Below are 26,677 nucleotides of genomic sequence, written 5' to 3' on the forward strand. Positions count from 1 at the left end.
TTTTTTCAAATAAAGAAAGCTGAAGACTCTCTTCTGTCTCTTTTTGGGATAAAGATAAGAGCAAGTCTATTGGAGCAGAAACCTTCCCAACAGCATCATAATCATAGAATCACAGAATCATAGAATGACCTGTGTTGAAAAGAACTACAATGGTCATCTAGTTTCAACCCCCCTGCTATGTGCAGGGTTGCCAACCATTAGACCAGGCTGCCCAGAGCCACATCCAGCCTGGCCTTGAATACCTCCACGGATGGGGACATCCACAGCCTCCTTGGGCAACCTGTTCCAGTGTGTCACCATCTTCTGTGTGAAATAGGAGGTATTACTTTCAGAGCAGCCCTCATATATACTATGTCTATTGGTTGTTTTGTTCCATGGGCAGGAAGGTTCACATGTGGGAACAGCTGTGCACCATTTGTCAGAAAGGGAGGACAGCCTGCCACAGGGAGTGCTCCTGACAGGGAACACTGCAGTTATCTCTGTGCTGCAAGTTGTTGCTGCAAGCTGCAAGAAGTTGAACTGCTATGCTTTGTTTTGGAAGGATATTCCTGTTTTGTAAGTCCAAAAACATGCACACAACCCACACTAAGCCTTCTGTGAACTGTTTCAGATGAAGCCATGAATCTCTGTTCCTGCTTTTGCTCTGGGCTTGCTTACCTATTGTACAGGAGCCAGCAGTGGATATGCACGAGACAAAGCTGGAGCTGTGTAGCCACACAGCACTTCCACACCTGGGGCAGCTCTGACTGCTCTGCAAGAGGGTTCCAGAAAGGCTGCAAACAGCCAGGCAGCTTGAAGCTGGGCAGCATCTGTCTCTGGGATGGTGATGGAAGAGGCTTAGCAGGTTTGGTCTGGTTTGTGTCCTTGCTTTGAGCAAGAGCAATACTGAACAGGCCCTAAAGAGAAAAATATTCACACACTGATGGAACACACGGGAGAAGGTTACAAATCTCACAGAATTTTTTCAAGTTTACCTCAGACTGTCACGTAAGTGAATGAGAACTCAGACTGCATAGAGCTTCAGGGAAAGGGGAGAGAGGAGCTTATTGAGAATGGCGCGAGTCGCAGAGAAATCCCCACAAACCCTCACATTTGACACTTCAGAAGAGTAGCCACACGGCTCGCAGCACGCTCGACACTTGCGGTAACCCAAGCACACCTCCTCCTAGCTTTTCACACCAAACCAAGCCGTCCCACCCGGCCCTCACAGCGGCCTTTTCCGAGCCGACGCGCGGCGCGCAGCCCCTAAGCCCACCCCCCTAAGGGGAGGAGCGGGGGGCGGGGGGCGGGAAGGCAGCGCCACGAAGGCGGCGGTGATTGGCCAGATGGAGAGAGGGGGCGGAGACCGGCGGGCGCGCGGCTCGGCGCGTTGCTGTGGCGACGCTGTCATGGCGGAGCCCAGCGCGGCGGTGAGTGACCCGCGGGTTGTGGGCCCTCCTCCCTTCGCCTCCCCGAGCTGAAGCCCCGTGTTTCTGCTTCTCCCTAGGAGCAGCGGTGGCTGCAGACGGCTCGGGATTTTGTTCTTCGGGCTCTCCCAGCCAGCCCGGGTCCTGGCGGGACGGAGCGGCCGCCACTGGACGCGGTGCTGAGGTGTGTGAGGAGCGCGGGCGGCGGGGACCTGCCGCTGGGCTACAGGTAAGGTGGACGGGCCGTCGCGTTGCCGTACGGGACTGCGGAGTGTGGAGTGGAGCTGGGGTCCCGCTGCTGAGCTGAGGCCTCTCCGGATGCCGGGTGTGGGAGGGGTGTTGAGCGCTGGTAACCGCACGCCTCGCCTAGGCTTTGCCGCGCCCCCGTGGCGCTTGCGGTATGACTGAACGGCGCATCCGCCGGTCTGCGGCAAGCTGGGGTGCCGGCAAACTGAGGCACCTCGCCGGGACACGGCTGCTGCGCTGCGCCGCGGCTGCAAGGCTCGATCCCACCGGGCTGCTCGGGCTCGGCCTCTTTCAGCTCAGCCAGGTGAGGGTCTCCCTCGAGAGTGGGCTCTCACAAATGAGCAATTCAGGAGAGGGGTGTCCTGGCTTTAAATGGTGAAGGGCTTTAGGGTGCTTACCATCATGAAAATGTGCAGCTTAGAGTCATGGGATGGCTTGGGTTGAAAGAGACCTCAAAGCCCATCCAGTTTCAACCTACCTGCCACGGGCAGGGCTGCCAGCCACCAGTTCAGGCTGCCCAGGGCTCCATCCAACCTGGCTGTGAATGCCTCCAAGGATGGGGCACCCATAGCTTCTCTTTCTTAGAGACTGAAGGAACTGGGGCTGTTCAGTCTGGGGAAAAGAAAGCCAAGGGGAGACCTTATTGCTCTCTTCCAGTATCATAAAGGTGCTTACAATGAGAGCATGGCTGACCTCTTCTCACTGGTGACAGGTGACAGGACAAGGGGAAATGGCCTCAAGTTGCACCAGGGAAGATTTAGTTTGGATATCAGGAAAAACTTCTTTACAGAAGGAGTTGTTAAACACTGAAATAGGCTCCCCATGGAGGTGGTTGAGTCACCATCCCTGGATGTGTTTAAAAATCATTTGAATGTGGTGCTCAGGGACATGGTTTAGTGAAAGGTTGTTAGAGTAGTATGGTTAGGCTGCGGTTGGACTCGTTGATCTTCAAGATCTTTTCCAACCTGAGCAATTCTATGATTCTGTGATTCTTTGAGCAGCCTGTGCTAGCATCTCACCGCCCTCATTATGCTGAGAGGGATTTAGACTAGAAGGTCCAGCACACTTGAATCTATTTAACTCCAGCTCCAACCCATGTTGAGGGAATGTCTGTTAAAGCCCCTGGCTTGTGTGAGGTCAGTGGGCTGTTTGTTTGTGAGTAGGCTGTGCCCACAGCTAGCTGTCAAGATTTAGAGCATTGTAGGGTCCAGGATTTAGCTGTATGTGACAACCAGGATCCAGTGTACTGCTGTTGTTTTGGTTTCTCCCAGAAAATGATCAGTACATATAACTGAAACAGGGGTGGCACTGTGTTCTCCTTGTAGGTCAAAGGCATCAGTATTAATCCCAGCTTTGCTCTGTCGCTGAAGGTGCAGCAGTTTACTTATATCTTTTTCAGATAATCCATTTCCAGTTCAGGTTCCTGTCAAATACACAAGTACCTGCATATATTTAACTCTTCCGATTATTTTTTTTAATGTGAGTACAGTTTACAGCTTATTCTGACCCATCACTTGTCTGGATTCATTTCTGGCTTTGAACCTTTGATACTTGAGTAATCATGTGAAATTCTTCAAATTCATATTCTCCGAGTTAGATTATTTTCTGCCACTAAGCAAGTGGGTGTTGTGAATACAGCTGCTGTTTCACGACCTAACATTGTCAGCTAACCTCAGTGGAAACAGCTATCAAAATCACAAGATGGAAACCAGTTTGTAGTAGCTCTTTAACCTTAGTGCAGACAAAGGACTTTTGTTCTCTAGCATAGGCAGCCAGGATGTAAACAGTGATGATGAATACTACTATGTTGCATAAACCCTGAAAAGGTTAGACTCCTGTGAAGATACTGTCTTGTTCTCCCTTATTCACTACTGTGGTCAGTCTAAGCGTGACAGCTGGGATCAGCCTCAATTGTGGTGGTTACCTGACAGTATTTCTCCTACCCCGCCAAAGCCAAGAATTTAGGCAGAAAGATTCAGGACTGCATGCACTGGTGTACTTGAAAACATGTTCTTTTACTCTCAGTTAATATTTTAAGTCAGCATTCTGTCTCTGTTTTCAGAGGGGATGCTCAGGCAGAACTGACACATCAGCTGAGATGTGAGAGATTCCTAATAAATGCCAGTGGGTGGGTTGATTCTTGCCATATGATATCAAACTATGCCAGCAGCTGAGGCTCTGCTGACTTAGCCAGGCTTTGTCCACTGCACTGATCACTGTAATCCCCCAACTTTGCAGACTGAGTTCATCCTTCTGAGTTCTTGCTTTTCTTTCTTTTTTTTTTGTTTCCCTCCAGTTTCATCTCCATCTCTGACCTAAAGCATCAACAGCGTACTCCGTGCTGCAGCCACCTGAACTGGAGCACTAACAAATTTAAAGAATGGGCTCACCAAGAGCAAGGTGCTTTACCCATGCACAGCTCTTTGCCAAGGGCTTACCTGATCTTGGTTGGCTATTTAACCGATGGAAGGCAAGAGGACAAAGATGGTTGTCTTTATGTGAAAGACAATACTGGGATAATTGCGTGTGAGGTATGTCCTTGGCCTGAGGGAGTCTGTGTTCCCCTTTAGAGGCTGTATCACAGAACACTGCAGATTTCATATGGTTTGCCAGAGTCTGTACTGAGAAAATAATGCATTTTTGTAAAAAGCAGGAGAACAGCATGTTCAGATCAGATTCTTTTCCTAGAGAAAGGACAGACAGAACATGTCAAATTTGTCATTGCTAGTAGAGCAAATATCAAGTCTACTGTCATGGATTAAAACGATAAATAAGTTTAATGTATAGTTCTGTTACACCTTGAACTGCATGAGGTGGCCTGAGACATGGAGGTCTGTGTTTGTTGAGCAGAAATAACCTTCTGGAGAGGTGTACTGGTCGTTCATTGATGCATTGATGACATACTTTCAGGAAATAATAACCTGTGTGACAGTGATATTGGATGAAAAGTCTTCATAGGAAGGGAATGTAAATACAAAATAACTGATAGAATGGGAATGAAAGAGCAGTGAGGTTGTGCCTTCCAGGGAGGTGAAGACTGGGTGAAAAAGTGCATTAGTTGTATTGGTATCAACTTCTAACTGAAAACACAGGGGAAAAGAAAGGAGATGAGAATTCTAGAAAAATAGTCTGGAAATAATGAAGTCTTACAATGAATTATGACTTTACTGCAAAGGAATATGTGTAATCCAGGAAATGCTAAGTGTGGAGCTCAACAAGTCTCCAGATTTGTGTCTGGAAGGCCAGAAGTTCTCTGTGCAAGACAGAGAAGTGGACAGAAGACATTGCTCTCATTTCATAATGAAGCCCAGAAGTAGAATAAGAATTTATGATGCTTGTGCAAGGGCAAATTAGTAGATTAACTTTGTAAATAATGCTGAGAAAAGGTAACTTAATTCGTCTCAAGCTTTTTTTTCCACTGTCTTTTGCCTTAGCTGCTGCATTTTGAACTGGAGTGGCTGGAGTCACTGTTCCTTTTCCCAAGCTGGGCATATATACCACAGACTGACCACAGTGCAGCAGGATACATAGAAATCCTGGTGGATCCAGTGCCAGTAAATCACCTCCCAAAGGAAGTGTCTGAGACCATCCCAGTCATCTACCCAGCGTTGGCTGAGCCACTCCTTGTCTCCAGGTAAACACCAAGCATGGCCAGCTGCATCGTAGTGCTGCTGCTCTGGTTTCTCAGGTATTGTGAAGAGCATTTGGCTTAGGAAGCACTTTGTTAAGCCTCTGCCAGAGGTGGAAGCAGGACAGTGAGTGATGGAAGTCAAAGTTGTATAATAATGCTACTTTTCACTAATAAACTGTTTTCCAGGAGTTAACTTGAAATTTTAATCTGTGTTTTGCAAGAATAAGAGAAATTATTTCCTGGTATATTTTGATACTATAAAAAAAGCATGAGAAGAAAACATTCAAAAGAACTTTCACTGAATTTTTTACTGTTCACTATTTTGATTAGCACTGCTTTTTTTCTTCATTTTTTTTTAACCTATAGTGAAAAAGAATTATTATTAGAACCTAGAGTTACTTTTCAGTATGAAATTAATACATACCACTGGTATGGGCCTGCAAAAACTGAGCTCAGTTTTCTGCTGAAGAATTGCTTGTGACTTTTTTATCCCCCACTTGGACCTATGATTAGCTTCTTGTATACAGTAAAGGTTCTTATAATCTGACTCTTGTCTTGGAACATGAATCTTTGTAATAGCTCTGTTGTCTTCAAATATTATGGTTTTTTAAAGTGTTGAAGTGATTTAGTATAAAAATTGAAGTAATAATTTTGTTGGCAAGTTTGTTTCGAAAAACTCTCTGACAGATGATCAGCATTACTTTGTTAGATCCATTATTTCTAGAAAAGTGCATTCTACATATTTGTGTATCTTGTTTTTGGGATACTTCTGAGTCCTTGACTGATTTTTCTTTGCTTCCTCAATTGCCTTCTAGGATTCCTTGTAAGAAAAGATCAAAGCTCAGTGTGGCAGGTGAATTGTCCAGACTCAGCCCTCTCCTTTGTATCCACCGGAAGACATTCTTCTTTCTATTTTTGAAGTGCTTCACCTCAGTTGTTTGGGTCCCTGTTCTGGTGAAGGTAAGTAAGTCCTTGTAATTTTGCCCAGAAATTTGCCATCCATATTTGCGTATATGTTGGTTAATCCATTTTTCAAAGTTTGGCCCTTTCCTTTCAGTGATTTATTTGTCCTAGTAAAAACTACTGATGCTATTTTATTTTTTTTTATTCCACACAGTCTACAATAATCCTTATGCATTGATCGCTTCAGAAGTAATGCCTCCTATTTATTTCCTTGGAAACTACTGCAGATACAGAGAGTACAATAACACTGATAGAATTGGTTCTTAGCTACAAAGCACTCTTTCAACATAGTCACCACCATTAACTGTGCATTTTTGCCAGTGATGAACAAGAGCCTGCATGCCACGCGTGTCAAAATCTGAACCAGCAGAGGTGACCCACTGTTGCCATCACTGCTGCTGAAACACACCAACCACTGCCTCTGTGCTCACATCCACTGTTTGATCTCATAGCTGTCCAGCAAGCATCAATGAATGTCAATGGGGGCCATTTTTCCACATGGAAGAATTCACTGACACACCTTTGCTTCATAGGCGTTTCTGTCAGACTCCATTCTGTCAGACTGCTCCTCTGCTGCCATCTGTTGCATGGCAACAACATGTAACAGAATGTTGGTGAGAAGGCTCAGCCTTCTCTGACATTGTGGGCAACATAATAAAATAGAAGGCATTACTTTCAGAGCAGCCCTCATAGATAAGTCTATTGGTATTTCCTGCTAAAGAAATACAACCTTCCTCCCTACTACAATTGCAGTGCCCCTAAGAGTCTTGCAGATACCACTCTTTTGCTGAAAGGAGGAGGTGATCCTCCCAAAAGGAGAGTTTTTCATGTGGGAAGAATATTTTTCCGGTGGAGGAGATGCTGATGTCACTTTTGGTCTCTCTGCTCCAGAAGCCCAACCAGCTGGCGTGGCACCATACCCTCCAGTTGGGCCACAGGTACACGATAACAGGCCTGAGTATATCCAGCCTGAAGAAATCTGGGCAAAGGATGTTTGTCACCAGTATTTCTTCCCGCCTTCTGCCTTACTGTGCAGAGAAGGTAAAGGAGCAGGCATTGGACAGTTCTTGGCAAGGAGAATCCTCTCTGTCAGCTTCACTTGAGACCACAGAGCATTTCAATGACTCCTCAGAGCTGAGCACTGAAGAGTGGCCAGGATTGATGAAAGAGTCCAAGATCATCTCGTATGTGGTAAGGATTCGTAGCATTAGCTTTTACCTACGCATGGTCTAGCAAGATCTCATTGTCATGGTGAATTTATTTTCTTTTTGCTCAGGCCTATGAGTCTCATATGGAATAAACTCACATAACTTTCTGTTCACTTTTTATGTAGGGAACTGTCACCAAAATACTCAATGCCCAAGCTGGTCTCTATGAGCTCGATAACAAAGTCTGCTTGTGCCTTGCTTACCAGCAGTTGTTGAACTCTGCACGTGGAATCCGACCAGGAGCATGTGTGGAGGTAAAGTTGAGAGACTTATGAAGTACAGCAGGGTTTTGATCTTGGTCAACCACAAAACAGACTGCTCTATTACTTCTCTTAAGGCAGACAGTGGAATTAAATAATACGGGGGAAACAAAGCTTTTGAGTTGAGAGGGAGATCACTCATCATTACAGGCAGAACAGACTCAAAATGAGGAAGCTTAGTTTATTACCAGTGAAGAATAGAGTAAGACATTGAGAAAGAAAAATGAAACTCAGACCACCTACTTTTCCTCTGTTCTTCCCAGACTCAACTTCACTCTACTGCTTCTGACTCTTCTGCCTCTTCTTCCCTCAGTCCCTGCCCCTGAGTTGTACAGGAGGATGGGAAATAACACTTTTGTCTCTGCCTTCTCACACTTTTCCTCTGCTGTAGCTTGGAACACTTCTGAAGGGCAGCAGTTCTTGAAACACTGCTTTTGTGGGGGCTCTCCATGGGCTGTGGCCTCCTTCAGGCCACATCCACTGCTACACGGTGGGTTCTTCCATAGGCTGCACATGGAGATTTGCTCTACATGGTGCCTGTGGGCTGCAGGGGGACAGCCTGCTCTACCACGGGCCTCTCCACAGGCTGCAGAGAAATTCTGTTCTGCTCCTGTAGCACCTTCTGCCCTCCTGCAAAAACCTGGGTGTCCGCGGGGCTGTTTCTCTCACGTTTTCTCACTCCTTTCCCCAGCCATTGCTGTGCAGCATTTTTTCTTCTTCACACTCAGCACTGCTCATGACTCAGCTCTGGCCAACAGTGGGTCATTTTTGGAGCCAGCTGGAGCTGGCTGTTACCTGAGTTAAGGTGGCTTCTGGGCTTTGCTCACAGAGGCCACCCCTGTAGCCTCCCTGCTACCAAAACTTAAAGCATTCAGTGAAAAATACTTACGCCCCCAGGGATGGCTTGCAAGTGTGTGTGGGTCAACAAAAGGCTGCAGGAACGCTGGAAGTTTTTCAACAAGTCCCTGAAACAAAATCAGGGATTTTGCTTAATGAACTTGGTCATGAAAGTTGAAATGCTAATTATTTGATTCCTCCTTAAGCGGTGCCAGGTCCTTCAGGTCTACAGTTCACAGACAGTCCAGCAAAGTGAAAAAGGATTTAGAGTGAGGTGATGGTTTGGGAGAGCGAAGGCAAACTATACTCCTCCATGAAGTCGTAATGTCTGTTTTATCTCAGCTCATCGATGTCCACCTCCTACAGAAGCCCCTGGTATCCTCTCCTTTCGTTGTACTTGGCGCTTGCTTGAACAGCACTGTCTTGCTGAGGAGTTTTTCAAGGCTCAGCACTCCTTACCACCCACCAGTCACTTCAAGAAATCTCTACCTACAGTTGCTCTTCCGCTATAATCTTGGTATGCCACTCTACCTCTGGCTGGTGAGCCTTCTGGAGACATTTAAGGAGAGGTAAGGACAGTTCTGAAGTCAGACGATGTGCAGATGTGCTTTGTAAGCTACCTGAGCATCTTCCAGACCAAAGGTTCACAAAGCTTATGTGCTTGGAGACTAATGGCAGCAGCAATTGTGTCTGGTTTACTGGCTTAAGCTGTTTATCTGGGTTCCACATCTAATGAAGCTTGCACCTTGTAGTTGCTCTAATGAAGAACTCATGTATATTTTTCAAATGCATGTACAGTAAGCCCACTGCTTTCCATAAGCTGCAGCACTCCAGAGCATGTGCTGACCTGTCCCCACCTATGAAGCCTTGTTCTGGAGTATGGAAGCACTGTAGGGATGAGTGCCTTCCAATCTGATTTGCTTGGCAGATTTGAACTTGAGCACTGAGGCTGTAGCTGGAAACTGCTTCTACAACCAGATTATAGATGATATAAAGGCTCTTATTTCCTAGCTCCTCACAAGAGTGGCAGCAACTGCTCAGTATTATCAGTAATGTGAGCACTTGTTGGAGGAACTTTGTTCTAGCAGATTTTCCCACGCGTGCTTATGTCAACTTTAGTTCTGTTCCCAGAATGTTGCTAGCTATCAGTTTCTTTTTTTTATTATGTTTTCCACTTGCTTTAAATGTGATTATTAAGTTCTGCCACTGCCTGAAAGTTGTTCCACTGCTTAGTCACTATCTCTTTTTACTTGATTTCATTTTTTGTTATTAAAACTATTTTGACTGGCAGCGTGATCACTTGTGGGTGTTCAGAGTGATGAGGTATCCTTCTGAAAGGATCTGAATGCAAAGAAAGTATCAGAACAAGAGCAATCTGTGGTTATTTTGTTCTGTCTTGTGACTTGCATCCTGTGAAAGAAAACCAAGTATACCTAACACGAATAAACATATCAAGTCTAGTTAAAATGCATGAAGATCCATTTGTGTAACTTGCAAGGAGATTTTCTTTATGTGTTTTTTTTGTCCATTTGAGTCTTGAGATGTTGCCAGTCTGTCTATTTCTCATGGCTTTTTGTTCCTTGTCTGCTTGCCTGACATCAATCTGCTTCACCTTTAGATGTTCCTTTTTTAACCACTTTGCATTCTTTTTACACTCTTGTTAATTCTTGCCCTGCACAGGACATTCACTGGTAACAAGCAGAAAAAATTCCTGACTTACATGCGAAACCCGCTTTAAAATTGGGATTGCTACTGCTTCTAACTGCTTTAAAATTTTTCAGGTTTTCTTGTTTCTTTGGGCACCAGCGACTGTTGCTTAGCTCTATACACCAAAACCCTGGACCTGCAGACAAATTCCTTGTCCCAGTTTTGCAAGCTGTGGTACCAGACAGAAGGGAAACAAGAGATATTTATCAAGAAATTCTAGCAAAAGTACACCACTGTCCCCTGCAGAAGGTAAATGCACTGTGAGCTGTTTTTAGTTTATTTGATGGGAAGAAACTGTTGATCTTTTTTTTTCCCCCCCTTAGTATCTGACCCTGGATCCCCCATACCAGGTCCCATCTCTGTCAGCACTGGGTTGTGTAGCAGAACAGAAGGGCTGGGAAGGCTTCTGTCCATCCCAGCTGCTCTCCCCCTTAGAGGCACAACACATGGGCACCCAAGAGCTGAATCGCAGGCTGGCCTGGTCCTACTGCACACTCTCAGCAGGAAGTTTCCAGCCCCGGCTGGTAAGTGCCTAGTTCTCTTTACTGTCAGCACCCTGAGAGCTCCCAGTTCTCCTAATGCCTTCCAGCACAGCCACTGTCTTTTTGCCCACTCTGATGAACGCCTGTTCCTTTTGCTTGGCAACAATGCTGATTTTCTTACCTGTGTTGTGTTGAATACAGCCTGAATTTGGGCTGCTGCCATGCACACAGTTTTCTAGCTTTTGAATATGGGAAGTGTTTGATACTTTGTACATCTTCCTTTCTCATGCAGATCCTACTAGGTGTGCTGCGAGTCTCCTCCAGGAGAAATTCCCTCCAGCTGCAGGACAGCAGTGGCACACTTCCCTGTGTGATTTCCCATAGGGATAGTAGCCCCTTTGCCAATACAGCTCTCATAGGTATGTTCCATAGAACTAAATTTGAAGGTGCTGAAATTGTGGTGCTCTGCCATCCAGCTCCAAAACAAGGAAGAAAAGACTTGGTGTGAAGATGCTGAAATGTCACTGCCTGGCCTCATGACTTTAAAATGAGGAAATTGAGCTTGCTTTTTTTATGTTCTCCTTTCATTAGCTCAACTCCTTTCTCTGTTGTGTTTGCAGGATCACTCTTGCAGGTGGAGAACTATCAACTTGTAGTGGAGAGGTTCATTCAGAGTGATTTTCCTTCCTGGGAGCAGCTAGAAAATTCAGAGCATGTGAGAGAGAAAAAAACCAGGTGGGTTCCTTTATTTGATGCCCTAGTAAAATCATTACTCTGCAGTTCCATAGCTATTTTGGATTATGGTAAAACTGCATATTGGCACAGTATTTTGGTGCTGAAGTCCTTTGCTAGTTACAGGAACAAGATCTTTATTGGAAATAAATCCACCATGTCTATTTTGTTCCGAATACATCCAGCCTGGTAGCTGCCCTCCATTTCACCCTTTCCTGCTTCTCTTTTGAATATCTGCTGAGCGCTTACTTCCAGATAGTTGCTTGTTTTAGACAGCTACCTGTCAGGAGGAGAAGATTTCATTGCTTTTTGCATTGTTTGTCATTTCAGTATCTATGTGCAGTTCTACTTTGAGGATGTTCAGGTTCTCCATTCCATGGAAGGACAAATACAGAAAGATTGTCGGAGTAACAGCAGGAAAAAGGATGATGGCAGCTCAACATCTGATCTGGAAACCCCAGAGGCGAAAGTGCTGAAATTGGAGGATCCCACCCCAGATCCTGGCGGAGATGAAGGCTGTCAGAGGGGCCAGAGTAGCACTGGAAGAACCAGCTGTGTTTCTCACCTATTCCTGGTTACCCAAAAAGAGGGGCTTATGTTGCGCAACTACCAGCTACTCAGAGAAGGAGGTGGAGAAGAACAGGAGCCACAGTGCAGTTTTCAAGCCACGGTGCTGTGGCTGGGCAGACCTCAGCTGTGGAGCCACCCCAGAGAGACCAAGAGTCTGCCTGAGCTAGAGGAGGCCAGCCGTGATGGAGGAGAGGGCATGACACGGCAAGAGGTGAGGCAGGAGTGGGCTTCGGTGGGTGGTTTGATACAGCTGGCAGCTGGGTACGTGCTAAATTACAGATCTAGATTTCTAATCAATGGAAGGGTGATTTATGTCGAGTAGAAGAGTATGTTTGTGCAGGTAACTTCCTTCTGCCACTGCAAGGGGGTTCACTCTCCTCACCATCAACATCCTGTAAATATATTCACCTCACCTTGTCCTTGATGGTGCCAAATTTACTAGTCAATCATCTGCTGGACTTGCTCCAGTTTTGCTGTGCTTCTCATTTTTCACTTTTTTTTCCTAACATTTCTCATCACTTTTGCTCTTTTTCTCCCCATCTCCCACCAGGCACTACTGCTTTTTATGGGGAAGTCATTGCAATGGTTTCCATTTCTGCATCTGGATGGGTTGTATCGCTTCATTGTGCCCCAGTGCTCGGTAAGGCAGAGGTTATCTTACAGTTTCCCATTGGAGGAGACTAAATTGTATATGGGAGATGAAGTGTCAGTGACTAAGCTCTTTGCAAGGTGTGGAATTCCCATCTGTCTTGCCAAATTCTGTGTTTAGTTAAAACTCTCAGAGCTTTGAGTTCAGTGGGTTTTTTTTTTCTTTAAATTATTGTTTCTTATCAGTCCTCTTTTGCTTTCATCTTCCTTTGATAATAATTTTCTTTGCATTATGGCTCTTCTTTCAGGACTTGGAAGTGTTTGACAAGCTCAGTTTTCCACCTGTGCCAGCAGAGTTCCTAGGCAGGCCATCCTGCCCTTTATGCCTGCCTGTCCAAGATAACTGGCACTTACAGCATGAGACATGGCTCCCCTTCCCAGCTGAGTGCCAGGTACTGCAGCAACTTTACTGCTCTGGGCTTTCATAGCTGACTTCCTGTTCTCTCCAGAACTAGCTCAGAAAATTGTTGATATAGAATCTCTTGTTAACAAGACAGGAGATAAGCCCCATAAAAGATTACTGCTGGGCCTCATATTTTCCTGCCTTGGAATTAATCTGAGGAGGAACCGTCAGTTGTTTGATGTAAAGTAACTCTAAGCATGCAAAATTTGTCTCTACTGCTTTGGCTACTATAAATTGAAACCAAATCGGTGTCTCTCTCATTTCCAGCTGGCAGCCAGGGCAGCACTGACAGGCATGGATCAGAGAGTTTCCTCCATTCCAGAAATACTTAGCAACAGGTTTGTTGGTCTGCCCTATACTTGATGTGACTGCCTTAGGGAATGAGGTAGTGTTGGTCATTATTGGAGACAGTACAATATTAAAAATGAATAATTAATGAATAATGAATTTGCTGCTCTAGAGATATTGTTTGGAAATATTTTTGTGTGCAGATAGTCCTGGCTGTGAACCTATCTTGTTTATCAAAGCTTAAAGGAATTGCAGGTTACAAAGCTGCAAAATGGTGTCCAGAAAAAGTTTGAGCTAACTGCTGGTGTAGAGTAGATGCCAAAAACCTATGCTAAATTCTTGTCAAAAGTAGAAACAGGTGCAGCAGGGAAAATGGGGGTAAATATGTGAAGTTCGTGGGGTTTGGGTTTTTTGTTTGTTTAACTTGCTTAAGTAAATAATGATGTAAGAAGCTTTTCTTTTCAAAGCGTGTTTGATCTGCACATGCACTGAAATATTCACCAGTGCCTTATGCTAAGTTGAGTTTTCCCCTGCTTGGCTTCTTCTTCTAATAATGGAGTTAAACAGAAGGGTAAGCTAGGATGTCTCTCTCCTTTCCAATTCTCCCATGCCTGGAAAAGCAGAAGTGACTTCAGAGACCTCTTGGGTAGGCTAGGCTGCAGCAAGCTGCTGTAAATCTAGTAGTGGGGTGCCCAAGGGTAAGCTCCCCTGAAGCCAGACTTAAATAACAGCACTTCTCTTCACCCTGTTCTTTGTTGCTGCAATCTTTGGATCAGGATTTTTTCCACTCCCTTCGTCTTCCAAGAAAGAAATCCAACGATTCTGGTCTGCTCTCAGTTTCAGAGGTTCCCTTGTTTCTTTCTCTGGAGAGATAGTAGAGAGGACCCTGTGTGCTTCTCCTAAGAATGAGAAGCCATCTGCGACTCTCAGCCTTAGAAAGCAGAAAGGTAAGACCATGGAAAACATTTGAGGTGAAACAGTAGCCTTGTTGTGATGCGAGGAAAACACCTCCAGCAAATTCAGCTAAGTGGCAGACTAAGCTGTCTGTGTTTGAGCTCATGATGTGTGTTTTTCTGTGCTTTCCCAGGGAGTCTGCTGGCCAGTGATCACAGCGTGAAGCTCAGCATTTCAGCTGCTGCAGGCTCCCCTGTTGTGCTGGACATTTACATTGCTGCAACCTATCTGCAGCATCTCAGGGGTTTGCTACCTGGAGCCAAGATCCTCTTTCAGAACTTGGAACGCAAAATCTCAAGGTACCCTGAGCCCTGCTCTGGTCCTGGACTGGATCTGACCTCCCTGCCTTGCTTTGAAATGATCTCCCCTCTTCTTTGGGTTTATCCCTTGTCCACACTTGCCTAAGTCCCCAGCCCTCACTGCAAATGACATTCCTACCATGTCAGATTACCAGACCAGCCACCCAGGGAAAAAAAAAAACACAACAAGCCATTTGTTTTCTATGAGCTGTTTCTGACATCTGCGCTCTCATATTGCAGATTCCATAATGTTTACTGCGCATACATTGCCTCCAGCTGTGTGACCATCCTGTCTCTCCCAGCTTCTCACCAACTTTTTACCTCCAGGTGAGTCCAGGTTCTGTTCCCACCTCTCAGTGTCCTGAAGAAGATTTCCCTGTTGCAAGTTTCTCATGGTCCTGTTTCTTCTAGTTGTGCAGGAAGAGCCTCATCCCCTTCGCTGGTGTTTATATCCAACTTGCAACATCACTTACAAACCCTGCCCCAGGCACGGATTTTGTGCCATGTGTCCTGTGTGTTGACTCTCTCCCTGCAGTGGGTTTGCTCTCTTTGCAGCAGCATCTTCAAAGAGGTATGGAAGCTTCCAGAGAGAATCTGGCAGGAGGCCTGCAGACTTTCTACTCATATATTTTATGCTACCATGTAGAAGAAATAAGTTCCTATCTAATCCTAGAACCCTTTATTGTAGTGTCTGAAAAATACTTGCATATTGGAGAAGGATCAAAATGACAACTGATGAGAAGTACGCATCTGGTATCAGGCAGGTTTGCAGTGAGGAGCAGGGGTAAAGTGAGGACTTTCAGAGGAGAATCCTGCCATGCACTGTGCTCTGCTCTTGAGGTGTATCACACCTTGCAGTATGTTTTTTCTTCTCAAGAAGAACTTTTCTCAAGGCACCCACTGAAAATACAGTGAAGTTCTTTATTCCTTTGCATAGTTAGTTAGGGGAGTTAAAAGAAACAGTGGCCATTCACCTTCTCTCTTGTAGCCACCCATACATAGCTGTAGCTTTACTCTTCCTTCAGGGGAGGTGCACCCGACACAGTCCACCCTGTCCATCACACACTGGAGTGAGGCAAGCCAGTGCACGGTAAGCATGTAGAGGCTGGACATGGGAAGAGGTGGGTAGGAGGGAACAAATCGTGTGACACGGGAGGGGACAGGCCAGTCGTGGATGGGATGTGGACAGAATAGTGAAGATAGGAGTTGAGATTCCTCATGACTTCCCAGAGGTAGACAAACCTCTCTTTACTGGGACTTGTTGCCTGGGAGGTGATGTTTGTGATGGGGCAGGGTGTTGTTCTGACCTCCCTCCACTTCTTCATTGCCTGCTCTCTCCATAGGGTGCTGGTGGAGGATGGAACAGGTGAAGCTTTGGTGCTGTGCAGGAACCAGCACGTGGCAGCAATGCTGGGCCTGAGCCTTCTTGAGTGGGAAGCTGTGCAAAGCTGTGTGCAGAGCAGAGGCAGCCTGTTCATTCAGTATGGAGAAGCTACTGGGACTGGGGTGAGTGGGTTATTCAGGCATGGACTGCTGCATGCAGGGTGTGACTTTCACTGGGACTGGATTTCCTTTTGCTGTGGGTGTTTTTCAGGGGCTCCCTGCCCCCCTCCACACGTACTGACAACACACCCTTTCCTTCCTCAGTGTGTGGAGGAACTGGAGGATCCCATTGCTTGCTACTTAAGGAACCTCTGCAGGAGTTCTCTCATCTGTCGCCCTATTCTGCTGGATTTCAGCCTAGACAGGAAGCCCTCCAAAGTCCTGCAGCCTGGTGAGCAAACACTGTTGGCTTTTGTAATAATGGGTGTGGGAAGGAAGCTAGAAGCTGTTTCACCACTCGGGAAGGGGAGCTGCCTTCTCTGCCTGCAAAACAAGACCTTTGGAGGATTTCCAAGGAATTTCCATGGATGCAAAAAATACAGAGACAACAATTACAATACAAAAAAATACAACAATTAATATTGTTGTATAAAGTGACACTTTCTGCTTTTACTTTACACAAAAGCATATTAAAATAGTATTGAATCATCATTATTGTGGTGACAAACTTGGAATACTTCTGTTCAAGTTTTAAGTGGAAAATACATCATCTAGCCAGGATAGTGGTTGTTCAAAGGTATCAGGCTGGAGAGTTGGGCAGAGAGGAACTTGGTGAGGTTCAACAAGGGCAAATACAGAGTCTTACACCTGGGGAGGAAAAACAGCATGCATCAGTAGAGCTTAGGTGCTGACCTCATGGAAGGGAGCTCTGTAGAGAAGTACCTGGGTGTCCTGGTGGACAACAGGTTGGCCATTTGCCAGCATCATGCCCTTGTGGCCTAGAAGGCCAGAGTTACTTACAAACAAAGTGGCTTTTGGCCTTAGGCAAGACAGCAGGCAGAAATGGCCTTAACAGAAGGTAGAATTAAGCATAGGTCTGGAAATCCTCACCACGGCCACAGAAATTGAAACGCTGAAGGATTTTAAATTCATGGGTAGTGATGTCTGAGCTCATGCTGCCACAGCTGTGCAGTTACTCATTTAAGGGGATGTTCTCTTCAAGCCACCTTGCTAATACCTAGCCATGTGGGTGTGGGTCCAGGCATGCAGAGGCTGATTTGTTAGGCTCACCAAAAGATGCTCTGCTGTTGACACTGTCTTCGGGATATTATGTAACTCTGTAAGGCCAGATTGCTGATGGTAAGAAAAGATACAGAGTTCAGTGCAGCAGCAGTGTGCACAGCTCAGCAAGCAGTACATTGTCCATAGCAATTCACAACATAAAATGTCTGTTTCCTCCTGTATTTGTTAATCTTCCTGTCCTTTGTGGTTTAGGAGATGTCAAGCAGCCCTCCTGCAGAACTTTCAAATTTGTGTGCTAGAGCTTAGGAGCCATGTACTGAGCAATTACGTGTTGTGTCCTTCCCCTTCAGCTCCAGTGCAAGTGAGAAATTTTCGGTGCGGTGAAATGGAGTTTGTGTCACAAGTGAGACCTCGACAGAGCCTGTTGTGCCTGAATGTGGAAGAAGTAGGACAAAAAGCCTTATGCTGTCTGAACAGAGAGAGGATCGAGAGGATGTCTGGTCACTGCCAAGTGGGAACCACTACTTAACATCTTCCCCAGTGGGAAATGAATCATGGAAATGCCTATGGAACTGGGAGGAGGTTTCTTCCCCTCTTTCCTCCTTTCCAGTGGGAGCACAGGCCTGTGAGCACAGCATGAAGACTGTACCCAAGAAGCTGCCTTGACTAGTGGAATTCTTGAACTGGACCATTGCCACCAGCCATTGCGGGCTATGCTTCAAGGAAGAAATGTTCATTTATCTCCTACGTGGTAGCTATTGCTCTGGGCCTAGGGCATATAATGTGTTTTTTATGTGGCAGTATCTAGTAAATAAGGCTATCACATTGCAGTTTAAATAACAATATCTATTTTAATACCATTTTACTTGCTATATGGGGAACTGAGTCAGGATGTAGATTAATTTATGAGCCAGAGACCAGCATTTTGCAGTTCATTCACTGTCTTCATGGAAAAGTGTGTAGTTTCCTTAGGGGAAATTCTCCTTAACATGTTTGGAATGACTAAAATGTTTTTAAAGCACTTCCTTCCTCAAAGAAGAAAAAAGAAATAAACAAGTTACTGTTTGGAGACTAAATTATGACACTAACAGTACTATGCAAGCATTGTTTTGCAGCTTAAACATTATTGCAGCCTGAACATTATTTGGGGCTGGTAATGAGGAATGCAGAGAGCTATGATATGAGTTGACAGTACATTCCAGGCTTGTCCATCTGCTGCTGATTAGTAAGTTGGGGAAAATATAATGCTATGTGCCTTTATCTGTAGTGGCATAGCAGCCTTGCTGGCACAATGCCATTTAAAGATACTCCATTTCCATCTGCTTGCAGCAATAACTGAGCATTCTGTACTTGTATAGGTTAATAAATTCAACCCAGAATTACTTCCCCACCTTACTCAGTGCGTAGTACCTATTTGAGCAGCTCCTCAAATAGAATTTGGGGTTTTGTTTGCTCATTCTTTCCTTCTGTCTTTTCCCCTTCCCCCTTAGTTTGAGCCTATATTAATTTTCAGGTGATGGTTTTACTGAGCGTGTGGAAAGTATCTTCAGTCTGCTTGCCTCTTCTAGACCAAAGCATGAGTTCCCAAGACCTGACAAATGCTGCTGCTCAATAAAGTTCTGAGACTCCATCCTAAGGGAGGTCACAAAAAGAAGAAAGGAAAGATCTTTGAGTTTTGCCACAGTGGCCTTTTTTTTCCAGTAGGTGCTTTCTCAGAAAAGGTAAAGGTTTTGCTGAAGCTTGCCTGTCTTCCCAAGGAGAAAAAAAAAAAGAAAATTTTCTCATCCTAAAGAAATGTTGACCTAAGATGAACAGATCAAAGTTGAATTAGAAAGTACTACTGAAAGTATCCTGTGAAATAGGTTAGCATAGTTATAGACAATGCTACAGCGGTAGATAGGAAGTGCCAGATAAGAGACCTATTTAAAAACAATAAGGCAGATTTTCCCTATGTAGTTGAAACTTGAAAAACTGGGTTTAATTCTGAACTGGAACTTTCCAATAGCACTGATCTCCCTCTTTTCCTCCTCATTATTTAGTCATCTGTGCTGCCACAATTAATCTCTTTCTGAAATCAAAATATCCTGTTGTTGGCAGGGATAAGAAATACAAAGGAACAATTGGCTTCATTTTGTGGCACTGCCTGACTCTCAGCTCAAGGTGGAGGAGAGCACAAAGTATGCCCTGCCATCTGTCTGTATCTGCAGTGACTGTTCTGCATGGAGAGACAGAGGTGTTCAATTTAGCTGATTGACTGATTGATTTTGGTAGCTCTCCATCATCAGTTTACCTCTCGAGCCCCACACCCACAATTGATGAATCCTGCAGGCAGTTGACCTATGCTTTGTGATGGCCCCAGTGCTCCTCAGTCTAGGTGGGATTGCTCAGGCTGGCAGCTCCTTATAGCCCTGTTCAGGGTGTCCCCAGTAGGTAGCATTTACTGTAGGTACCACACAGTGCAGTAGGATTATCTGAGTAAAGGGAGTGCAAGCACGGCTTGTGCTACTTCTCAGGGGGTAGAAGAAGACGTGAACGTGGCCTAGCAGAAGTGAACTGTATTAGAGACTCATAGCCTCTAATGTGTACATAAGGTGTATGCTTATCCGTTTCTCTTTTGAAGCTTACCTCCTCGTCCTACAGCATTTGCAGATGTTCTATATTGACAGCAGACACATGGGAAGCAGGAGCATCCAGTGACAGGCTGGAAGGGAGGAAGACACTGACTCCGTGTTCAGGTTCACCACGTGTAAGCTGGTCTCTGTTGTAATGTTGAAATCTGCAGCGGATGAGTAGTGAGAGGAGGCTACCAGATTGCAGAACATGGCAAAAAAGCAAAATCAGTGGGTAGACCTATTGCTCTTAGCTTTTCTGAATGCTGATACCTCTTGCTGGACCACACTGTAATGAAGCCCTCACTGCAGAAGAGCCATGACCCTTTCCATGTAGAACACAAAATAATAACCAAGTTCAAGGAGTGTTTGGACAGCGCTCTCAGACAAAGGGTTTGAGTTTTGGGTGGTTGTGGGTAGAGCCAGACGTTGGACTCAGTGATCCTCATGGGTCCCTTCCACCTGGGGATGTTCTGTACAGTTCAATGATTCTGAAAACTGATTGTGTATACTAGTTTTACAGGAGCAAGATGCTGAATGGTTTCTGAATTAGGGGAGATAGGGATGATTGAGAAAATAAATCAATGAAAAAACAAAAAAAGAATTCTGTGACCTCTATTAGACATATCAGAGCTGAAGTCAAGTATCCAATGAGTTCCCTTCTGCACAGTGCTCCTCTTCAGAATAATTGAGACATCTAACTGAAAATACAAGCACAAAGCCTGCATACCCAGCTTGGAAATATACATATATGGTTTTAGTCTTATGTGCAATAGAAGATTGCCAGTAGTTAAGCATCTGTCAATCTGAGTGGTACTACAACTCTTCATGCTGCGTCAAGTGTTGCTAACACAAGTTTGTCCTAAAATAATAGACTCTAGATTTAGGATGGTATGGATGACAACTGAACTCTTAAATCCTGCTACATTTCTTTTCAAACTATGCTTTAGGCTCTCAAGTATTGCATGCAGCTTCAGTAATCAGATTCTGTTCTGTACAAACACTGCTTTAAATTTAAACACAGCTATTCCTAATATATTAAGACCCTTCTTTTAATGTACACACGGAGGTGGCAGTAGTTGGTCGTTAACTTAATTGGATAGGATTGTGAAGCCTAACTCTGTTTCTAGAGAAGCACTGATATGTATAATTTATGTATTTGTTTATTTATTCATTTTGTAGGAACTGAACTAATGAATGAATCCAACACCAGGAAAAAGGAAAACCTGGTGTTATGGTGATACTAGCGTTGTGTACACGTTCCCAAACTAGTTTGAAGGCTGTAATTCTGTTGCCAAACCACAGATTGTGTTACTATTAGTGCTTCAGATAGGAGAGAAAAGGATAGAACACCACACATTCCAGCTGAGGTTTGTTTGAAAGTTTGCTACGCTGTGAATAAGTACTTCTAAATAAAGGGCTGGAGTCAGAGACACTGATACCAGGAACAGCTAAAGGTCAGCTGGTTTGTTACAAATGCAATTATCTAAGCTGAAGTGGCTGAAGAAAGAGTCAAAAGTTGGAGGATTTGTTTTGAGGTTTCAGTGTTTTCAGTGTGTGCTCAGCTCCTCTGCTCTGCGCTGAGCACACACGGGACCTCATCTACCAAATATGCTAAATAATGCTCTGCTATTTTGAATCCAGCAGAGGAAAGCAAGCAGTGGTCCCTGCCTTCTCCTCCTTTCCCAAAATCGCTCATCAGTACAGAGGAGGCAGTGCTGCAGGATCCCCCCCATCGCACACCACACACTGACTGAACTGTGCCCGTGGTCTCTGGGTGCTGTTGATCTCTACCTGTCACTTTGATGTTCCCTGTAGCCTTGGCAATGCTGTTTTCAATCACACAGGTGTACGTGGCGTTGGCTGTAATGTTGCGCAGAAAGGAAACCACTTTCACAGTGATGTTCTCAGAGTTCAGCTCATAGCTGGTGTTGGCAGCATGAGGCAGGCACTTCCCAGTGTTGCTGTATGCCGTCCAGTGCACAGTGGGCTGAGGGAACCAGCGCGGCGCTTTGCAGTCCAATGTGTCCCCGCTGCTACTGGTCTGCATGTGGACCCTGGGGGTGCTGAAGGCTTGGGGAGGGAAGCAAGGAGAATCAGAAAGGTAAACATCTGAGAACCGGGCCCTACTTGCTTGCCAGTCCCAGTCGTTCCTCACATCTCACATCTCAGTGCTGCATGTGGCCAAAAAACACGGGCTCAGGCAGTCTTAGAATCATAGAATCACCAAGGTTGGAAAAGACCTAAAAGATCATCCAGTCCAACCGTTCACCTATCACCAATAGCTCCCACTAAACCATGTCCCTCAACAGGGATGTCTGTAGAAGAGCAAAGTCTCCTTGTGACAAGGCACTCCAGTTTGACAAAATCTGCTGAGGTTGTGGCACAGCTTTAGTGTTTTTAAGTAATTCTGCTAGTTACATTTGAGCTTGGTCCTGGACACACAGCCCAGGAGGTTAAATGGTTAAATCTAGCAAATATGTAATGCTTCAGGTAACTACGAGATAGGTTGTTTGTTGCTTTGATAATTGCGTTTTAAAGGGGTATAAATTATAAAAACAGGTTAAAGATTGTGAATGTACTAGAATTTTGACTATGCAGCAGTTCTGGCTGGAGATATGCCTTAAGGTATGAGAGAAAGAAAAAAAAAAAACCCTTTTATCTTTAACAGGCATAAAATCTGGATCTTTCTGAGATCATTCAGCAACACCCATTCTAAAAATAGGGGTTCTTCATAGACAGATGATTAGCTAGTAAACTGCATGTGGGAAATGTAAGAAACACAAAATGCAAAGAAGTATTAAAATAGAAATCTCCTTTCTCTGGAGCAAGGATATGGAAAGAGAGGATAAGGCCATCAACATCTCTGGAAAGCCAAAAAAACCCACTTCTTATCCTCTTGTGCATATTAATTTTTCCAGCTCTGGATATTCAGCTTGGAGCATGATCAAAAGCCTTGGCAGAGCCAAGCAGCACTTTATGTCCTTCAGGACCTTATAGAGGTGGGAAAAAATTGTGTCAGCTTTCACCTTCTGCCATGCTGTGGAATAAAGGAAACAGCACACTCACACAGTCCAGTTTGGCCTTTCACAAAAATAACATTTCAGACTTCACAAGAAGTTTCCAGCTCAGCCACTGACGCTGGGCTTTGCCCCCTTCTGAACACGTGTAATTCCTTCACCAAGTCTGGTTTCACTGAAACAGCATCTCGGGGAAAAGATCCTCACAACCACCATCAGACTGTCCTACTCAGGTGTGAAGAGCCCCATGGTGACTGCCAGATGGGTCCGCCTTGCCCAACTCCTGCTCAAGCAGGAAGAGTAAGGTGCCCAGGACAACATCCAGGTGGCTTTTCCTGCAGGCGACCTGTTCTAGAGGCCAGACCTGGCCACATCATCCTATGTTTCACAGCGCGGGTTTCTTTTCCGTATCCCCAGACAGCATTTCCTCACCTCCCGTCCGGTACCGCAGCACTGCCGCTCCACTCCCTCGGGATGTGGTGATGGAGCACCTGTAGGTACCAGCATCAGATAGCTGCACCTCTCTCAGCTCCAGGGAAGCATTTCCACCCATCACCTGGTCTGCAAAAATGGCCGTGCGGCCTTGAAACACCACGTCTTGTTCTTGCAGGTGGTCCTTCCCTCCTCTGAACTCATGAACCAATCCGGCCACTCCAACTTTTGCCCACCGAATCACTATGCTGCCCATCCAGATGTCAGGCTCAAAGGTGCAGCCCAGGAGGCCACTCTGGCCAATGTTCCCAGGTGACGTCAAGGTGGTAACGTTGATAGAGCGCTTCCCTGCAAGGAGAAAGCACGGTGGCATGAAGTGCAGAGAGATCAGGCCAGTCCCAGATTTGAAGACACTTCCCATCTGTGAGAAGGAGAATGGGGTCTTTGGGATTTTCTGCATGTTTGCCTTTGGGGCTCTGGGTCCTGGGACAATTCCTGCTAACACAGTGTCAAACCCCCATCAGCACAGGCTGCTCCACACTTTTCCACCCCTTTCTTCAGCAGCATAAAAAAGTAAATGTTTCAGTTGCCAGAACCCAAGATTAAAACAACAAAACAAAACAAAACAAAGTCCCTTTAATTCTGCTGTGAAAGCAGAGGTCAAGAATTCACTTACTGGGTCAACTGGAATTCAGCCTGATCAGCCAAGCTCATTCATGCCTATGACAAATCTTCTTGGAAATCCTGTGTGTGTAAATCTCTGTGTTATTTATTCCACACGGGAGCTCACAGTCTCCAAAGAGCACAGTACAGAGCCTCAATGAGGGGAAAAAAATGGCTGAATTTTGAGAAATCACCAGTCCTGAAAAAAAAGTCCTGAGACACCTCTCAGAAAGGATCTGTCTTGCATACTTGCTGCCATGATAGGGAAGCAGAGCCCTAGAGTTGACACCATGACAACTCATGTCTCTTGCAGCATCGACCAGTGTCCATGCTCTGGGAGCTCCACCATTGCCTCACAGGCAAGGCTGATCTCAAGTGTAGCTGGCAACGCCTTGTAGGTGGCTTCTTAAATCATAGAATCACAGAATGGCCTGGGTTGAAAAGTACCACAATGATCATCTAGTTTCAACCCCCCTGCTATATGCAGGGTCACCAACCACCAGCCCAGGCTGCCCAGAGCCACATCCAGCCTGGCCTTGAATGCCTCCAGGGATGGGGCATCCACAGCCTCCTTGGGCAGCCTGTTCAGTGTGTCACCACCTTCTGTGTGAAAAACCTCCTCCTAATATCTAACCTAAACCTCCTCTGTCTCAATTTAAAACCATTCCCCTCGTCCTGTCACTATCTACCCTTGTAAACAGCCGTTCTCCCTCCTGCTCATACGCTCCCTTCAAGTACTGGAAGGCCACAATGAGATCCCCTGGAGCCTTCTCTTCTCCAAGCTAAACAAGCCCAGTGGTTTTTTTCCCCCCTTTTTCTGTACTTTAAGAGCTATGCAACAGCCAGGCTGTGGTTTAATGCCACAGAGCTTTGCTGACAAATGTCAGAACGGAAGTCACCTGTGCAACTTTCACTCAGCCATCTTGCAATCATTACATTACATTAAAATGAAGCCTTAACTAAAAGCTGGTGGATGGCCCTTCCACACAGGATCACACCTCAGGATGGAGGCTACGGATGCCAGGGCAGGATTGTGTCAGCCCCTGGCACCAGCAAGGAATGCAAGTGGTCACATACCTGAGATACCAAACCCGATGATCAAGGCAATCACGGCAGCTAGGATGATAATGACTGTGGTCATGCTATTCGGGGAAAAAAGAACACCGTTACCATGCAACCTACCTCCCTTACACCTGGCGTATGTCTGCAGAGCTGCTGGTAGGAAAGAGGTGGAGGCAGGAAAGTGACAGACTAGAAGTGAGGTGTTCTGGTGAGGTGCAGGACTGTGGTAGCGACAAGAGTTGCTGTGATTGCTCTTCGTCAAAGGTAGTGGATCATGTGGTGGAAGGAGAGGAGCCCCAGGTTCTTCCCCCGGAGCAGAGTTCTCCTGACTGCAGCCTCTGGTTCATGAGTACAGCCCTTCCCTACCAAATCGGATCGTCCTCACTGATGAGGGAACAGTTCCCCAGAGAGGTGAGCAGAGAGCACTGAGACCCCACACCCCAAGCCATGCATGAGCAGCACGTTGATATCCGCTTTGCAAGCTGCCCAAACCAAGGGGATGTGAAAAAGATGGAGCATGGCTTGTGCACAGACCATCCCGCTCCCAGCTGCTGCTCAGCTTGCATGGGACACGCTCTGAGCAGCTGAAACCTTTCCTACAGAATAAATCCAAGTGCAAGTGTCTCACGCACCTCAGTGGAACCTCTGCCTTCATCCAGCTTGGAAAAGCTCATACATGAGATGAAGAGATGCAGCTTGTTGGTGACTCAACAACAGGGACATGGAACCTTCCTCAAGCCTAGGATACCCTAACCTACCAGAGCAGGCACAAAGAGCCTTCCTCAAGCCATCACTGCCCTGGTCTGCAGCAGCATTCACATCGAGATGGTGTTTATTCCACCCATGCAGATTCTGGGACGTCTGTCTGCATTCTGGGTGCAATTGATGACCTGCAGGAGGGAGTCCAACAGATGCACTGCCTTACTGACAGTAAAAAAGAAGCTATTCTGGTATTTAAGTAGCCTCAGTGAATGCAGTATAGGGTCAAGCTGCAAAGAACTCCTCTCTAGAAAGCTCCTGGCAGCAGTGTGATACAGTCAAGCAGATTGGAAGAAGCAGCTCCCTCCCTCCTCTCACTCCCAAAGCAGACACAGATTATACTGTACCTCCAGAACATCACCTGGCCTTGGGATGCCATGGTCACCGCACTTACAAAGACGAGCCAAAGACCAACTGCCCGAAGGTTGCATGCAGTGTGCAGCACAGCCCCTGTCTTTCACACGATGCATTCTCCCAGGCTGTCCTGCTTAAATAAATGAACCCAGCTAAGGAGTGGTGAGTCCAAGCAGTGAACTCCCAGGAATGAGGAAACAGTATCTTGGCTCCCCCCACCAGGCCAGTCACTAGGGGGACGGGAGAGAATTCTTAAACCATCCATTTAAGAAGCATTTAATTTGATTTAAACTGAAAAATAGTCCAGCTTATGGTTCGGTAGCTGGCTGTTCCTGCAATCTGCAGGAGTCTCCCATGCAGACCCACAGGGGACCTGTCACTGTATTCAGGACTACCTCTGGTCTCCCAGCTTAAAATCTCCAATTATGCTGTTGTCACTGAGTAGACAGGTCCTCCTCCTGGCTCCGTTTGCAGTGTACACCTTCTGTTTCTCTGTACTGTGCTAAGAGGCTCCTCTGAGCTCAGAATAGCTGCTCAGGTTTGGTGATGGTCACTTTTCTAACTGCTATTTTCTTCTGC

General features: G+C 45.7%; 2 protein-coding genes across 2 annotated transcripts; one reads left to right on the forward strand and one right to left on the reverse strand.

The window, feature by feature from the left end:
* Positions 1 to 1,388: 1,388 nt before the first annotated feature.
* Positions 1,389 to 17,728, forward strand: CTC1 (CST telomere replication complex component 1; the record flags this gene model as incomplete). The annotated part of the gene is made up of 24 exons (XM_079535368.1): positions 1,389 to 1,409; positions 1,487 to 1,635; positions 3,949 to 4,183; positions 5,087 to 5,286; positions 6,099 to 6,243; positions 7,138 to 7,437; positions 7,580 to 7,708; positions 8,894 to 9,120; positions 10,333 to 10,507; positions 10,582 to 10,782; positions 11,033 to 11,159; positions 11,361 to 11,475; positions 11,803 to 12,253; positions 12,593 to 12,682; positions 12,939 to 13,082; positions 13,361 to 13,431; positions 14,219 to 14,328; positions 14,469 to 14,634; positions 14,875 to 14,961; positions 15,046 to 15,205; positions 15,660 to 15,724; positions 15,978 to 16,140; positions 16,282 to 16,408; positions 17,550 to 17,728. 24 exons carry the CDS (start codon positions 1,389 to 1,391, stop codon positions 17,726 to 17,728), a joined length of 3,837 nt encoding a protein of 1,278 aa, XP_079391494.1.
* A 2,125-nt stretch (positions 17,729 to 19,853) lies between these two features.
* Positions 19,854 to 26,123, reverse strand: VTCN1 (V-set domain containing T cell activation inhibitor 1; the record flags this gene model as incomplete). The annotated part of the gene is made up of 5 exons (XM_079543435.1): positions 19,854 to 19,975; positions 21,603 to 21,881; positions 23,261 to 23,608; positions 25,001 to 25,065; positions 26,092 to 26,123. The coding sequence occupies 5 exons, from the start codon at positions 26,121 to 26,123 to the stop codon at positions 19,854 to 19,856; spliced, it is 846 nt and encodes a 281-aa protein (XP_079399561.1).
* Between the last annotated feature and the right edge of the window lie 554 nt (positions 26,124 to 26,677).

The sequence above is a fragment of the Tetrao urogallus genome, assembly GCF_951394365.1.
Source record: "Tetrao urogallus genome assembly, chromosome: 1".
Taxonomy (NCBI): Eukaryota; Metazoa; Chordata; class Aves; order Galliformes; family Phasianidae; genus Tetrao; species Tetrao urogallus.